Below are 15,078 nucleotides of genomic sequence, written 5' to 3'. Positions count from 1 at the left end.
TGCACTTAGCGCAAAAAGACGGCAGGAAATACCATACTTCATGCACGCAGCTTCCACCCACCACATACGATTCATTCAATTCCAGTGGGTGAGGTCATTAGAGCAAAAAGAAACTGTAGTGACAATGTGACTTTTGTCAGTGAAAAAAGGAATATCAGAGAACGCCTTAAAAATAGGAAATATCCTGATTGGACTGTGAACCGTGCCTATAATATAGTTGATAAAAAATCGAGAGCTGAACTTATTACACCGATTTCTGAGTCAGATTCAGGTCAATTTCTGATACAGTTCACCGAAATGTGAACATTTTAAGAGACGATGACATTATGGACACTTTATTAAAAGATGGTATTAGGATTGTGTCCAGACGTGCTCCACCTTTAGCTAATTCATTATCCCCCAGCCTTGGTTGTCCACCACAGGGTTTTTCAGATGCGGGCAATTTCCCTGCAAAACATGTTTACGCTCCAAGAAAACATCTGTTTTTTCCTGCTCAAAAAATCAAAAGAAGTTTAAAATAAAAAAATTTCTCAAATGTAACTCAGATCACGTAGAATACATAATAGAATGTTCAGCATGTGAACTATTATATGTGGGTTCTACAATCGGGAGATTAAAAGACAGGATCAGGGAGCATCTTTATGATATTACCCAGCCCACAACTCGTCATGTATCTAACGCATCCAACCATTTCATAAAATCGCACAACAGACAAATTGCACACTTTACTGTATTTGCAATAGAACAAGTGCATAGAAATATACGTGGTGGAGATAGAGAAAAGAAAGTGCGGGATAGGGAAGCTTTTTGGATTTACCCATTAAATACTCGAGTATCTCTAGGTTTGAACTTGAAGAAGGAAATTATGTTGCATTATTGATTGATTATAGTTAACATTATTTGTAATTGTGTGTGGTGTGTGTGTTTTTTTTTCTCTTTGTGCACATTGCATGTCATGTTATTCAAGTGTTAATTTCATTCTGTGGAGCAATCATTTTCACTGTTCCCCACCTGTTTGGGGCGTAGTTTAACTTTTGGCAAGACTGCTCATTGTAAAACTGAGGACTAAGAACACTATACGTGTTCGAAACGCATCCAGTTATTCAAGACATTTCTTCCCCCAGTATGCACTGGTTTGTCAAGCAGCTTACTTTTTATTTTTCTCCAAATAAAGACTTTTGATTTTATTTCCGGAGCTGGATACCTTAATTTTCACGCACAAGTACCTGGCGTCAAGCAGAGACGTTTCCGTGCTCGGATCAAATTTCTCATGGGCTGTGAGAATACCATCATAAAGGTGAGCTGAAAAATTTTCTTTTTTCTGTATACGGGTGTATACAGAGTACACAGGGGGGGTCTGTGACCGAAGCTGGGGTTATACGGGTGTATAGTGTACATGAGGGGTCTGTGACGGAAGCTGGGGGTATACGGGTGTATACAGTGTACACAGAGGGGTCTGTGACCGAAGCTGGGGGTATACGGGTGTATAGTGTACATGAGGGGTCTGTGACCGAAGCTGGGGGTATACGGGTGTATAGTGTACATGAGGGGTCTGTGACCGAAGCTGGGGTTATACGGGTGTATAGTGTACATGAGGGGTCTGTGACGGAAGCTGGGGGTATACGGGTGTATACAGTGTACACAGAGGGGTCTGTGACCGAAGCTGGGGGTATACGGGTGTATAGTGTACATGAGGGGTCTGTGACGGAAGCTGGGGGTATACGGGTGTATACAGAGTACACAGGGGGGTCTGTGACCGAAGCTGGGGGTATACGGGTGTATAGTGTACATGAGGGGTCTGTGACGGAAGCTGGGGGTATACGGGTGTATACAGTGTACACAGGGGGGGCCTGTGACCGAAGCTGGGGGTATACGGGTGTATACAGTGTACACAGAGGGGTCTGTGACCGAAGTTGGGGGTATACGGGTGTATACAGTGTACACAGAGAGGTCTGTGATGGAAGCTGGGGGTATACGGGTGTATACAGTGTACACAGAGGGGTCTGTGACCGAAGTTGGGGGTATACGGGTGTATACAGTGTACATAGAGGGGTCTGTGACCGAAGCTGGGGTATACGGGAGTATACAGTGTACACAGAGGGGTCTGCGACCGAAGCTGGGGGTATACGGGTGTATAGTGTACAGAAGGGTCTGTGACCGAAGCTGGGGGTATACGGGTGTAGAGTGTACATAGAGGGGTCTGTGACCTAAGCTGGGGGTATACGGGTGTATACAGAGTACACAGAGGGGTCTGCGACCGAAGCTGGGGGTATACGGTTGGTCAGTACACAGGACCCCATACAAAGAGGGCTCCGCTCTTTACATGACCGGCTCTACTCCGTACACACGTGGCTCTGCTCCATCCACCTTGCACACACACGGCTCTGCTCCGTACACCTCGTACACACACGGCTCTGCTCCGTCTACCTCGCACACACACGGCTCTGCTCCATCCACCTCGCACACACACGGCTCTGCTCCGTACACCTCGCACACACACGGCTCCGCTCCGTACACCTCACACACACGCGGCTCCGCTCCGTACACCTCGTACACACGCGGCTCTGCTACATCCACACTGTAAACCCCTCCTGACCCCACACATAAACTTCCCCTCATCCAGCACCATGACAACCAGCACAGCAGAGTCCTGCATACACTGAGGCCCCTGATCATGTGACCCTGACTCCTCCCCTCCTGTGACCTCATCACAGGTCCTGTGCGCACAGAGCAGCCGTAGAAATCTCAGGCCACGGTGGTCTCCCCCAACTTCTGCTCTTTCTCCTTCTTTTCTTGCAGGGGCCGCAGTGGATTTCATCCTGGATCCATAGAGCCGAGTAGAGGAGCGATGTTCCTTCAGTCTGATGGTAATTGATGGTGATATTTGTCCAGCGGCCACTGTACCGAGTAAATCCCACCAGGACTGTAGCAGGTAAAGACCCCAATATCCACCGGTGTCCCTTCTAATGGGGGAAAGTACCAAAGAAAACCATCATATCCCGAGAAAGAGAAACCCCGTACATGGAGACATTGGCCTCAGATATCTCCGGTCTTCTTCTTACCAACCCATACCTCCCAACCGTCCCGTATCCCGCAGGACTGTCCTGATTTTGACAGTCAGCCCCGGGATACTGGACGGGACATTAGTTGTCCCGCACTACGTGCCTAGGGCGGGGACAATGCAGAGGGCGGCACCTGAGTTTTTTTTTTAATAAAAGCTGGGTCACCTCCCGACCGACCCCGCCCCCTGTGCGGCGCTGCGCTTCCACGGTGAGGGAGAGAGAGATCCAGCAGCAATCAAGATGAAAGGTCAGAGACTCACTACCTCCTGTGTGTGCACGGAGCTCCGGCTTCTCCTGCTCTTATCTGGTATCCCGGCAGAGAAGGAGAGACGGGGGAGGTGCCGGACAGTGCAGAGCTGTGTTGTGAATTAGACTTTTTGGCTCCCTCTTGTGGTCACTAGTGATATCACTCTGGGATTGTCTTTCCCCTGCTTGGCACCCACCTGTTCGTTAGTCCAGGGGTGTTCCTATTTAAACTTCCTGGATTCTCAGTCTGGTGCCTGGCATCGTTGTAATCAGTTCCTTTCTGTTTGCTCCTGTCTGCTGGTCCTGGTTCTTTGCAAAATAAGCTAAGTCATGCTTCCTTACTTTTTGGTTATTTGCATTGCTCTTATTTTTGTCCAGCTTGTACTAAATGTGATTCCTGCTATTGCTGGAAGCTCTGGGGGGCTGATATTCTCCCCCCGCGCCGTTAGACGGTTCGGGGGTTCTTGAATAATCAGCGTGGAAACTTTGACAGGGTTTTTGCTGACCGTATAAGTCATCTTCCTATATTCTGCTATTAGTTAGTGGGCCTCTCTTTGCTAAAGCCTAGTTCATTCTTACGTTTGTCTTTTCTTCTTACCTCACCGTTATTATTTGTTGGGGGCTTGTATCCAACTTTTTGGGGTCTTTTCTCTGGAGGCACCTACGTTCCCCGGCTGCTGCTATTTGTGTGCTAGGATCAGGTATACGGTCAGCTCAGTTACCACTGCCCTATGAGCTGGTTTTTATGTTTGCAGACTTGGCTATAACCTCTGAGACCCTCTGCCATTGGGGTCATAACAGAGCTGTGAGCAGGATAAACTGAAGAGCTGCACATGGGCATCAGCGGCCCCTGCACCACAGAGGAGATTGTGTGTGTGTGTGTGGTGTGTGATGCTGCATGTGTGTCATGTGTGTATGAGGTATCTGGTGTGTGTGTGTGTTGGCTGCGTGTGTGTTGGCTGCGTGTGTGTGTGTGTGATGGCTGCGTGTGTGTGTGTGATGGCTGCGTGTGTGTGTGTGATGGCTGCGTGTGTGATGGCTGCGTGTGTGTGTGATGGCTGGGTGTGATGGCTGCGTGTGTGATGCATTTGTGTCAAAGCTGCATGTGTTTGTGATGCTGCATTTGTGATGCTGCGTGTGTGTGATGCTGCGTGTGTGTGATGCTGCGTGCGTGTGAGCTGTGTGCGTGTGTGAGCTGTGTGTGAGCCGTGTGTGTGAGCTGTGTGCATGTGTGAGCTGCGTGCCTGTGTGTGAGCTGCGTGCCTGTATGTCATTATACAGTATGGAGAACTGTGGCCATTATACAGTATGGAGCATCATGTGCAGTCATTATACAGTATGGAGCATCATGTGCAGCCAGTATACAGTATGGAGCATCATGTGTGGTCATTATACAGTATGGAGCATCATGTGCGGTCATTAGACAGTATGGAGCATCGTGTGCGGTCATTATACAGTATGGAGCATCATGTGCGGTCATACAGTATGGAGAGTCATGTGTGGTCATTATACAGTATGGAGAGTCATGTGGGGTCATTAGACAGTATGGAGCATCACGTGCGGTCATTAGACAGTATGGAGCATCACGTGCGGTCATTACACAGTATTGAGCATCATGTGTGGTCATTATACAGTATGGAGCATCATGTGTGGTCATTATACAGTATGGAGCATCATGTGTGGTCATTATACAGTATGGAGCATCATGTGCGGTCATTATACAGTAAGGAGCATCATGTGTGGTCATTAGACAGTATGGAGCATCATGTGTGGTCATTAGACAGTATGGAGCATCATGTGTGGCCATTAGACAGTATGGAGCATCATGTGTGGCCATTAGACAGTATGGAGCATCATGTGTTGTCATTATACAGTATGTAGCATCATGTGTGGTCATTATACAGTATGGAGCATCATGTGCGGTCATTAGACAGTATGGAGCATCATGTGCGGTCATTATACAGTAAGGAGAATCATGTGTGGTCATTAGACAGTATGGAGCATCATGTGTGGTCATTAGACAGTATGGAGCATCATGTGTGGCCATTAGACAGTATGGAGCATCATGTGTGGCCATTAGACAGTATGGAGCATCATGTGTTGTCATTATACAGTATGTAGCATCATGTGTGGTCATTATACAGTATGGAGCATCATGTGCGGTCATTAGACAGTATGGAGCATCATGTGTGGTCATTATACAGTAAGGAGAATCATGTGGGGCCATTATACAGTATGGAGCATCATGTGCAGTCATTATACAGTATGGGGCACTGTGTGGCCATATTTTTTTGTTTATAATTATTGTATATGAAACAGTGTGATCGGCAGTGCTAAATGGGTGTGGTTGGGACGTGGATATGGGTGTGACTAATTATGAATGGGTGTTGTCAGAGGCGTGGCGCAAACTTTATCCCTCTTTCCCGTCTTCAATAGTTGGGAGGTATGACAATCTACTATATAATTGTCTAAGGGGCACTTCCGTCTGTCTGTCCTTCTGTCTGTCTGTCACGGTTATTCATTCGCTGATTGGTCTCGCCAGCTGCCTGTCATGGCTGCCGCGACCAATCAGCGACGCGCACAGTCCGGAAGAAAATGGCCGCTCCTTACTCCCCGCACTCACTGCCCGGCTCCCGCATACACCCCTCCGCTCACCGCTCACACAGGGTTAATGCCAGTGGTAACGAACCGCGTTATGCCGCGGGTAACGCACTCCGTTACTGCCGCTATTAACCCTGTGTGACCAAGTTTTTTCTATTGACGCAGCCTATGCAGCGCCAATAGTAAATGCATCTAATGTTAAAAAAAATTAAAAAAATTAAAAATGATTATATACTCACCTACGCCGCCTTTCCCGCTCCTTGCGATGCAACCGGCACGTTCCGGTGGCACGGATGGTCTGGCAGAAGGACCTGCCATGACGTCACGGTTATGTGACCGCGACACGGTCACGTGACCGCGACGTCATCACACCCTGGGACCGGAAGCTGCCGCCTGCACCCCACGCAGGCGACAGAGCTACAACGCGCCTGCGGAAGGTGAGTATATGTTTATTTCTTATTTCTCTAGTCACCTTCCACGACGGCATATGGAGGTTGTCTCTTTGCCCTAATGGGGAACAGGAAACACAGAGGTTAAAAGGACCTCCCACCTCCCACTTGCCAGTGTCTTTCCTGTTCCCCATGGGACAGGTAGAGGTTTCCTCATGTGCTGTAGTGGCCGGTGGCTACGGTACCTTGCAGGCGCTGCCTGTTTAGCCGGGCAGCAGATGGTCGCCTCTGGCCTCCTTCTCATGCTGCTCCCGTCGTTCCTGCTTGCAGGGCCTCGGGACCCCCGCCCGGCCTTCCCGCGCCCCCACGAGGGCAAAGCAGGCCGGGGTTCCCTAACCGGGCTCCTCCTGGAGCTGCCCGGCGTCCTCCTCCTCCATGTTGTCGGCTCGGCGTTCCGGAAGTGACGTCAGCGGCTCTCGCGCGTCACTTCCGGTTTCTTCATGCATCCAGAAGCCGGTACTTCCGGGTTTCGCCGGCCGGCGTGTCGGACCGCACAGCTCCCTCACCTGGATTCTGGAGGGGGAGGGGGATTAATCGCTGGAGCAGCTGCTTGGACGGCGTCCATAAAAGCCTGCTGAACCACCACTGAGGTAAGGCTATCTCCTTCAGTATGGAAGGTTCTTCATGCCCCGTATCTGCGGAGCCCAGCGCCACCCCTGCCTCTGTAAGTGTTCGCAGGGATGGGATCCGGGAGGAGTGTAGCAGGGGTTAGAAGTCCTCACCCCTCTCTCCCTTTATATATTTCAGGGAGAAAAACCTGCCCCTAAAGGTGCCTATAGAAAGAAGTGCCCTATCTGTTCCACTAAATGTCCTCCTAACTGGGACAAGAAACTTTGTCAGTCATGTACGGACAAGATAATAAGAGCTGAGCAGCCATCACTATTGGATGAGATTCGCTCATTAGTAAAACAGGAGGTACAATCTTCTCTGGCAGCCTTTACACCTCCACCCCCACCTCCATCTCCGCAGCCACAACCTCATTCCCCGGCTAAGAAGAGGAAAATTCAGGTTGTGGAATCCGACTCTGATTCGGACCTCTCTCATGCCTCATCTGTTGGCTGGGAGGATCCAGTATCCCCTAAAGCTGAGGTCAGGAAGTACCTTTTCTCCTCAGACTATATTGAGGATCTAGTCTCTGCTGTCCGTAATACCATGGGACTAGAAGAGGAACCTGTACCGCAGTCCATACAGGATCAGATGTTCGGTGGTCTTTCATCGGAGAAGAGAGTGGGCTTCCCAGTTCATGCCAATATCACTAATATGATTAATCAGGAATGGGAACTACCTGAGAGGCGTCTTAGTACCCCTTCAGAAATGAAGCACAGATTTCTGCTTGAGGACGACCTTAAATTAGATATTCCCAAGGTCGATGTGCAAGTGGCTAGAGTCGCCAAGAGAACCGCACTCCCCTTTGAGGATTCTTCTCAATTGAAGGATCCCATGGATAGAAAGATCGAAAGTCTCCTCAGAAAATCATGGGAAACTTCTGCAGCTGTCCTTAAGGCTAACGTCGCCTCCACCTGTGTGGCAAGAGCCCTCTCCTGCTGGCTTGAGAAATTAGAGAATCACATATCTCAAGGTACCTCAAGAGGCGAGATATTGGATTCCCTACCCATTCTGCATAAAGCTACGGGGTATTTGGTGGACGCTTCTCTGGAGTCTGTAAGAGTCGCCGCCAGATCCCTCATACTTTCCAACTCTGCCAGAAGAGCCCTCTGGCTTAAGCTCTGGAGTGGGGATATCACCTCTAAGTCTAAGCTCTGCACCATACCTTTCAAAGGAGACTACGTCTTTGGTCCTGCCCTAGACGATATTCTCGATAAAGCCACCGACAAAAAGAAGGCGCTCCCTGAGCAAAAACAGCCTAGGAAACGTTTTTTTCGTGGCCCACAACCTCAGCCCTCTCAAGCAAGAGGCAAAGGAAAAACCGGCAGGTGGAGCTACGCAAAGGGCAGGGGAAAGAATATCTTTGTCCCGCAACAGCAGCAGCAGCAACAATCCCAGCAGGACAAACAATGACTCCGACCCGGTGGGGGGAAGACTCTCGAAATATGTGGTTCAGTGGGAGGATATTACCAGCTCCCACTGGGTTCTCAATGTCATCAGAGACGGCCTGTTAATAGAGTTAATTTCTCCCCCACCTCAGGGTCTAAAAGTCACTTCCCTTCCATCATCAAGGGATCGCAGTCTATTGTCCTTAGGTCTCAAAGACCTTATCAGATCAAATGTAATTTCCCCAGTCCCACAATCAGAGTGGGGGAAAGGACACTACTCCCGACTCTTCCTGGTTCCCAAACCTTCAGGAGACGTCCGGATTATTATAAACTTAAAGGGTCTGAACCAGCACGTGAAATATCGCAAGTTCAAGATGGAGTCCGTAAGATCTGCGATTCCTCTGATAGAACATCACTCTTTTATGGCTACCATCGATCTCAAGGATGCGTATTTCCACATCCCTATTCACCCGAGACACAGAAAATATCTCAGGTTTGCGATACAGGGGAATCATCGGGTGGAGCACTATCAGTTTGGAGTCCTTCCCTTCGGCATTTCATCAGCACCGAGGGTGTTCTCCAAGGTGATGGCCGAAGTAGTGTCATTTATCCGAAAGCAAGGTGTCTGTATAGTACCCTATCTGGACGATCTTCTGATAGTAGCTTCCACCGAGATAACCCTGATAGCACATGTCTCTACCACTCTAGACATTCTGAGATCTCTAGGTTGGATTCCGAACCTACAAAAATCTCATCTTCAACCTGCAAAAACCAGGAGATTTCTGGGAGTAATGCTGGACTCAGCAAAACAAATGTCCTTCCTCCCAGACGATCACAGACTTCCCCTACTAACAAAAGTCAGGAAGTTCAAAGAAACGAGATCTCCTACTCTGCGAGAGGGAATGTCGCTGTTGGGTTCCATGACAGCCTGCATACAGTTGGTGGCTTGGGCTCAAGCTCACTCAAGGACTCTACAAGCCCACATTCTTCACAATTGGGATGGTCAACCTGGCACTCTTGCCAAGAGGATCCACACTCCGGGCAGAGTGAAAGCTTCTTTAACATGGTGGATGAAGCCCAGGAACCTTCTGAAAGGGGTATGCTGGATTCAGTCTCCTCTAACCACCATCAAAACAGATGCCAGCAAGAGAGGCTGGGGAGCCATAGTGAACCATGTCCCCTATCAGGGCCAGTGGAGCCAATCGATTTCCGAGAAATCATCAAATTTCAGGGAGCTCAAGGCTGTGGAAGAGACTCTACTAGCGGCAAGTCATCAGATGTCGGGTCAACATGTACAGATATACTCGGACAACATGACCACGGTGGCCCATATCAGGCACCAGGGCAGTACAAGAACCCTCAGTCTAATAAAAATCTCCGCTCGAATCTTTTCTTGGGCCGAAAAGCACTTATTATCCCTGACGGCAATCCACCTCAAGGAAACTACAAATATTCAGGCAGACTACCTAAGCCGCCAGGAAATCCATCCTGGCGAGTGGAGCCTGGATCCTCAAATATTCAGCATGCTGGTTCACAGATGGGGTCATCCAGACGTCGACCTCTTTGCCTCTCACCAGAACGCAAAAGTCGAAACCTTTTTTTCCCTGAACCCGAGAGGCAATCCCAGGGGGTTGGATGCTTTAACCCAAGATTGGCCGTTTCATCTAGCTTATGCTTTTCCGCCAATCCCCATCCTTGCCAGGGTTCTACGGAAGATACGCCTAGAAAGGACTCCAACTATCCTGATAGCTCCATTGTGGCCCAAAAGGAGTTGGTTCAACCTAATTACCCAACTACAAGTGGATGGACCAGTAATGTTGCCGATAAAACACGATCTTCTTTCTCAGGGTCCCATTCTCCACCCAGACCCTCAGAAGTGGAGCTTGGCGGCGTGGTTGCTGAAACCCAGGTTTTAAGAGCTAAAGGACTATCAATTCCTGTCATAGCTACCCTACAAAAATCGAGAAAACCGGTGACCAACGCCATCTACAACAAGATCTGGAAAAAGTTTTCTTCATTCTGTCTGCCTAACCTTCCAGACCCCCTCAAGCCTAATATACCCGTTATATTGGACTTTTTGCAAAAAGGCTTGGAAATAGGTCTCAGGCCTAGTACCCTCAAGGTCCAGGTCTCGGCACTTAGCGCAGTCTTTGATCAAGATTTAGCGAGTCATCGCTGGATTAAAAGGTTCATGACATCGGCTACTAGAATGAATCCTAGAAAACAGGTCATAGTTCCCCCATGGGATCTCAATATAGTTCTCCAGGGTCTGACAGGCCCACCCTTTGAACCACTATCATCTTGTTCTCCACAAAACCTAGCCTATAAAGCCGTGTTCTTGGTTGCCATTACTTCAGCCAGAAGAATTGGTGAATTACAGGCCTTGTCTACACGAGAACCTTATCTCCTGGTAAGAGATGATTCAATTGTGCTTCGTCTTGATCCGTCCTTTCTTCCGAAGGTTATCTCTGACTTCCACCATTCTCAAGAGATTTTTCTACCAACCTTTTGCCACAATCCAGCAAACTCGGAAGAAAGAAGATTCAACACCTTGGATGTTCGACGTATTCTTTTACAATACTTGGATCACACCAGTACATTCCGAATTGATCATAACCTGTTTATCCATCTCTCAGGACAAAACAAGGGGAAAAAGGTAGCCAAAAGTACCATCGCTACATGGATCAAGAAGGCTATTACGGAAGCCTATCTCGCTCAAAACAAGTTACCTCCAGTAGGTATCAAAGCCCATTCAACAAGATCCACATCGGTTTCCTGGGCAGAAAGAGCAGGCGCATCTCCGGAGCAGATTTGCAGGGCAGCAACGTGGTCTTCACTCCATACTTTCTCTAAACATTACAGACTAGATGTATTGTCCAACAAGGACTTAGCCTTCGGCCGCAAAGTACTCCAGGCCGTTGTCCCTCCCTAGTGCCAAAATTAGTTGGTATTCCTCCATATGCCGTCGTGGAAGGTGACTAGAGAAAATAGAATTATTCTTACCGTTAATTCGGTTTCTAGGAACCTTCCACGACGGCACTAATTTCCCACCCGATATATATTCCTGGATTAGTTCTGGGATTTTAAAGGTAAACCAGTGCAATGGTCTCAGTTGTAAGTCACTGGCAAGTGGGAGGTGGGAGGTCCTTTTAACCTCTGTGTTTCCTGTTCCCCATTAGGGCAAAGAGACAACCTCCATATGCCGTCGTGGAAGGTTCCTAGAAACCGAATTAACGGTAAGAATAATTCTATTTTTTTAACCTGTGTCATATGTGGCTGGGCAATATACTACATGGGCTGTGCAATATACTATGTGGCTCTGTGCTGTATACTACGTGGCTGGGCAATATACTATGTGGCTCTGTGCTGTATACTACGTCACTGGGCAATATACTATGTGGCTCTGTGCTGTATACTACGTCACTGGGCAATATACTATGTGGCTCTGTGCTGTATACTACGTCACTGGGCAATATACAATGTAACTGGGCAATATACTACGTGGACATGCATATTCTAGAATACCCGATGCGTTAGAATCGGGCCACCATCTAGTCTCTTATAAAAGTCTTAAACTTCTGTGTGTGAGTCAGAGCTGAGATCTAACGTGATAGAAGATTACAGTGCGGGGAAGACGGGAAACCTTCATATAGAGGCCGGTGGTGATGGAGTCAGTGACGGACTCTGGCCAAATATGTTTCTAGAGCCGTAGTAGAAGATGAAGATGTCGTCCTCACCATGAAGTAGTTATTTCTCCTGTCACGTGTTAGGCTTTTTTCACACTTCCGTTTTTTCAATCTGCACAGGATCCGTCAAAATGTTGAAATGACGGATCCTGTGCAGATTGTAAAAAATGGGTGCACTGGGCCCATTTTTCTGACGGACCCGTTGAGGCTATGTGCACCTGTTGTGTATGCGTCTTTGCAGCGGTTTTCCGCTGCAAAAACGCACACACAACACAACCCAGGTTAAAAGTAATTAAAAAAATAAAAAATCACAATATTCGTACCTTCCGGCGTCCTGCACAGTGTTACCGATGCTCGCGATGCTCCCGGCAGCTGGTGTTCCCAGTAATGCCTTGTGTGCAATGACCTCTGATGACATCACGGTCTCGCATCGGTAACGCTGCAGGGGACGCCGGAAGGTGAGAATATCGCGATTTTTTTTTTTTTTTTTTATTATTTTTAACATTATATCTTGTTACTATTGATGCTGCATCAATAATAAAAAGACAGAGAGTGCAAGTGAGAGAGAATTTCCCTGACTGGAAATTCTTCCTCCCATGCTCAATTTCAAAAGACGCCATCCGTCGCTGGGTTCCTGCTTTTGACAATCGGCGCTGAGCGATTTTCCGATGTACAAAAAAAAACGTTCCTCTGTGCGTTGTCCCCGCCCGACGGACAGCAATTTTCCGACGGATGAAACGGATGGCTATCCATCACAATCAGTCACTAATACAAGTCTATGAGAAAAAACAGGATCCAGCAGAAAAATTAGCTGGATCCTGTTTTTTCAAAAATCTACGGATTTTTACGGGAGCTAAAAGACGGAAATGTGAAAGAAGCCTAATGAATATCTCCTGCAGTATTACTAATGCCGATTCCAGGGTCGGTAAATGAGACGAGAATTAGTGTTATGGAAGATGAGTCTATGAGGAACGTAGTCAGCTGCCGACTCCGAGGGAGAAACTGCTTGTTGTCTGTGGCCTAAATATATAGGTTTTATTACTAGATGTAAAGAAGAAAACTAAATAGTGTAAAATAATAAATCTCCTCATATGTTTCCCTTATTATCACCAGTAATTGTATTATTACACAGGATTCTTATGATGTTACATCGGCTCATCTTCTTCTCATTCAGGTCTCTACAATATCGGATCCTCTCAGTGAAGATCTTCTATATAAGAGAATTTTCCTGATTTACCCATCAAAGATGGATATGGACAGAGACAAGATGGCGGAGAGGATATTACACCTCACCCTAGAGATCCTCTTCCGGCTTACTGGAGAGGTGAGAGATTCTGATGACGTCACATTACATCATTCTTATCTATGGGAATAACAGATGGACAGAACTGGAGAGGTGAGGACTCTGGAAATGTCTGTAGTGAGATTTATTAATGTGTCTCTCCATAACCAGGATTACACAGTGGTGAAGAAGATCTCTAGTGAGCGCTGTCAGGACCCTGTGTCTGAGGGATGGGGAAGACCCCTGAGCCCAATCACGGGGCCTCCACCTCACCCCCTGATACATGAGGACATCAATGACCAGAGGATCCTAGAACTCACCTACAAGATGATTGAGCTGCTGACTGGAGAGGTGACACTGCTGGGAATGCTGGGATATTATACAGTAACTCTATGAAGGGATCGGGGGATGACGGTATCATTGTGTGTGTCAGGTTCCTATAAGGTGTCAGGATGTCGCCGTCTATTTCTCCATGGAGGAGTGGGAGTATTTAGAAGGACACAAAGATCTGTACAATGACGTCATGATGGAGGATCCCCAGCCCCTCACATCACCAGGTAATAGACAGGACTAAACACACACGGCCTATAATTATCTGTATGTAAAGAATGAATTCAGTCCCTGTATGTGTTTCCTCCAGATCTATCCAGTAAGAGGACAACACCCGAGAGATGTCCCCGTCCTCTTCTTCCACAGGACTGTAACCATGAAGATCCCAATGTTCCTCAGGATCATCAGGTAGATGGAGAGAAGGTGACATGAGATCTCCCTTAGGCCAATTTCACACGTCTGTTTATTTTCGGTCCCGGAAAAACCAATACCGGAGATATCCGTGTCCGTGTGTGTAATACTTGCGGCACATGTGTGGCAACCGTGTGCTGCCTCAGTACCACACAGACGGCCGCCGGGGAAGAAGCACTACTGTAAGCGCTATTTCCTCGGTGGCGGGTGCTGAAGACTGCTCTCATCGCTCTTCCCTGCTCTGCCGGCGATCGCCAAGAGCGGAAGAGAATGATGAGTTATATTAAAGACAGAACGATGACAGCAGGTGGGGGCTTTTGGGGCTCTTACTCCCATGATCTGACCCTTGCTGCCGCTAATAACAGTGACAGCAGGAGCAGATGATCAGGGTATTCCTCAGCCGCCACTTGCGATATAATGAAATAAATGAATGAAATACCCGGTGTGGGTTCCCCCCTATTTTCTTGAACCAACCAGGCAAAACTCACAGCCGGGGGCTGCAACCCTCAGCTGTCAGCTTCAGCAAGGTTGGTCATCAAGAATAGAGGGTGTGAAGATCTGAGGTTGTGGTTATGAAAATCACCTAGGCAGGTTATCGATGCAACTAATTTTTTTATTCCATACATCCATGGTTGTACAACAAATCCAGGTAGATGGCCAACATGCAATGCCCTCAGTCCACAAGTTCCCAATCTGAGATCAGTAGTTCCACTGGCCCCATACCAGGTGATACCCACTGTCTCCCAACTTTTGGTTGGCCCACAGATTTTGTATCTCCAGCTGCTATAGTGTGCAGTCACAGCCTATGTTCCTCCAGACGATGGCTATCCTGACCATAGCTCATGGATACCCCTCCAGCCAGCAATCTCCAAAGCTCCATAGATCATCCATCCATTCCAGCTTGGATCCTCTTCCATCGAAATCCCTTCAACAACTGCCTGATTCAACCCTATGTCTTTTTCTACCGCCCCCTTAAACATTTTCCTTTAGCTCACAGAACAAGGCATATTCCATCAG

The 15,078-nt window shown here is 47.9% G+C and overlaps 1 protein-coding gene across 2 annotated transcripts in view; it reads left to right on the top strand.

Annotated features, from left to right (window-relative positions):
- Positions 1-2,732: 2,732 nt before the first annotated feature.
- The window catches only part of LOC143766472 (uncharacterized), a 58,842-nt gene continuing 46,496 nt past the window's right edge, over positions 2,733-15,078 (top strand). The window contains exons 1-5 of one of the 2 annotated variants that reach the window (XM_077254184.1): positions 2,733-2,932; positions 13,213-13,362; positions 13,492-13,671; positions 13,754-13,877; positions 13,961-14,058. In XM_077254184.1, coding sequence (XP_077110299.1) covers positions 13,285-13,362; positions 13,492-13,671; positions 13,754-13,877; positions 13,961-14,058 — 480 coding nt within the window. In that variant the 5' untranslated portion in view covers positions 2,733-2,932; positions 13,213-13,284. The remainder of the gene's footprint in view (positions 2,933-13,212; positions 13,363-13,491; positions 13,672-13,753; positions 13,878-13,960; positions 14,059-15,078) is intronic. The other variant, XM_077254183.1, reaches the window with a different exon arrangement.

Source organism: Ranitomeya variabilis, chromosome 4, assembly GCF_051348905.1.
Source record: "Ranitomeya variabilis isolate aRanVar5 chromosome 4, aRanVar5.hap1, whole genome shotgun sequence".
NCBI lineage: Eukaryota > Metazoa > Chordata > Amphibia > Anura > Dendrobatidae > Ranitomeya > Ranitomeya variabilis.
The sequence above is the reverse complement of the archived record's forward strand: the minus strand, read 5'-3'. Positions and strand labels throughout refer to the sequence as shown.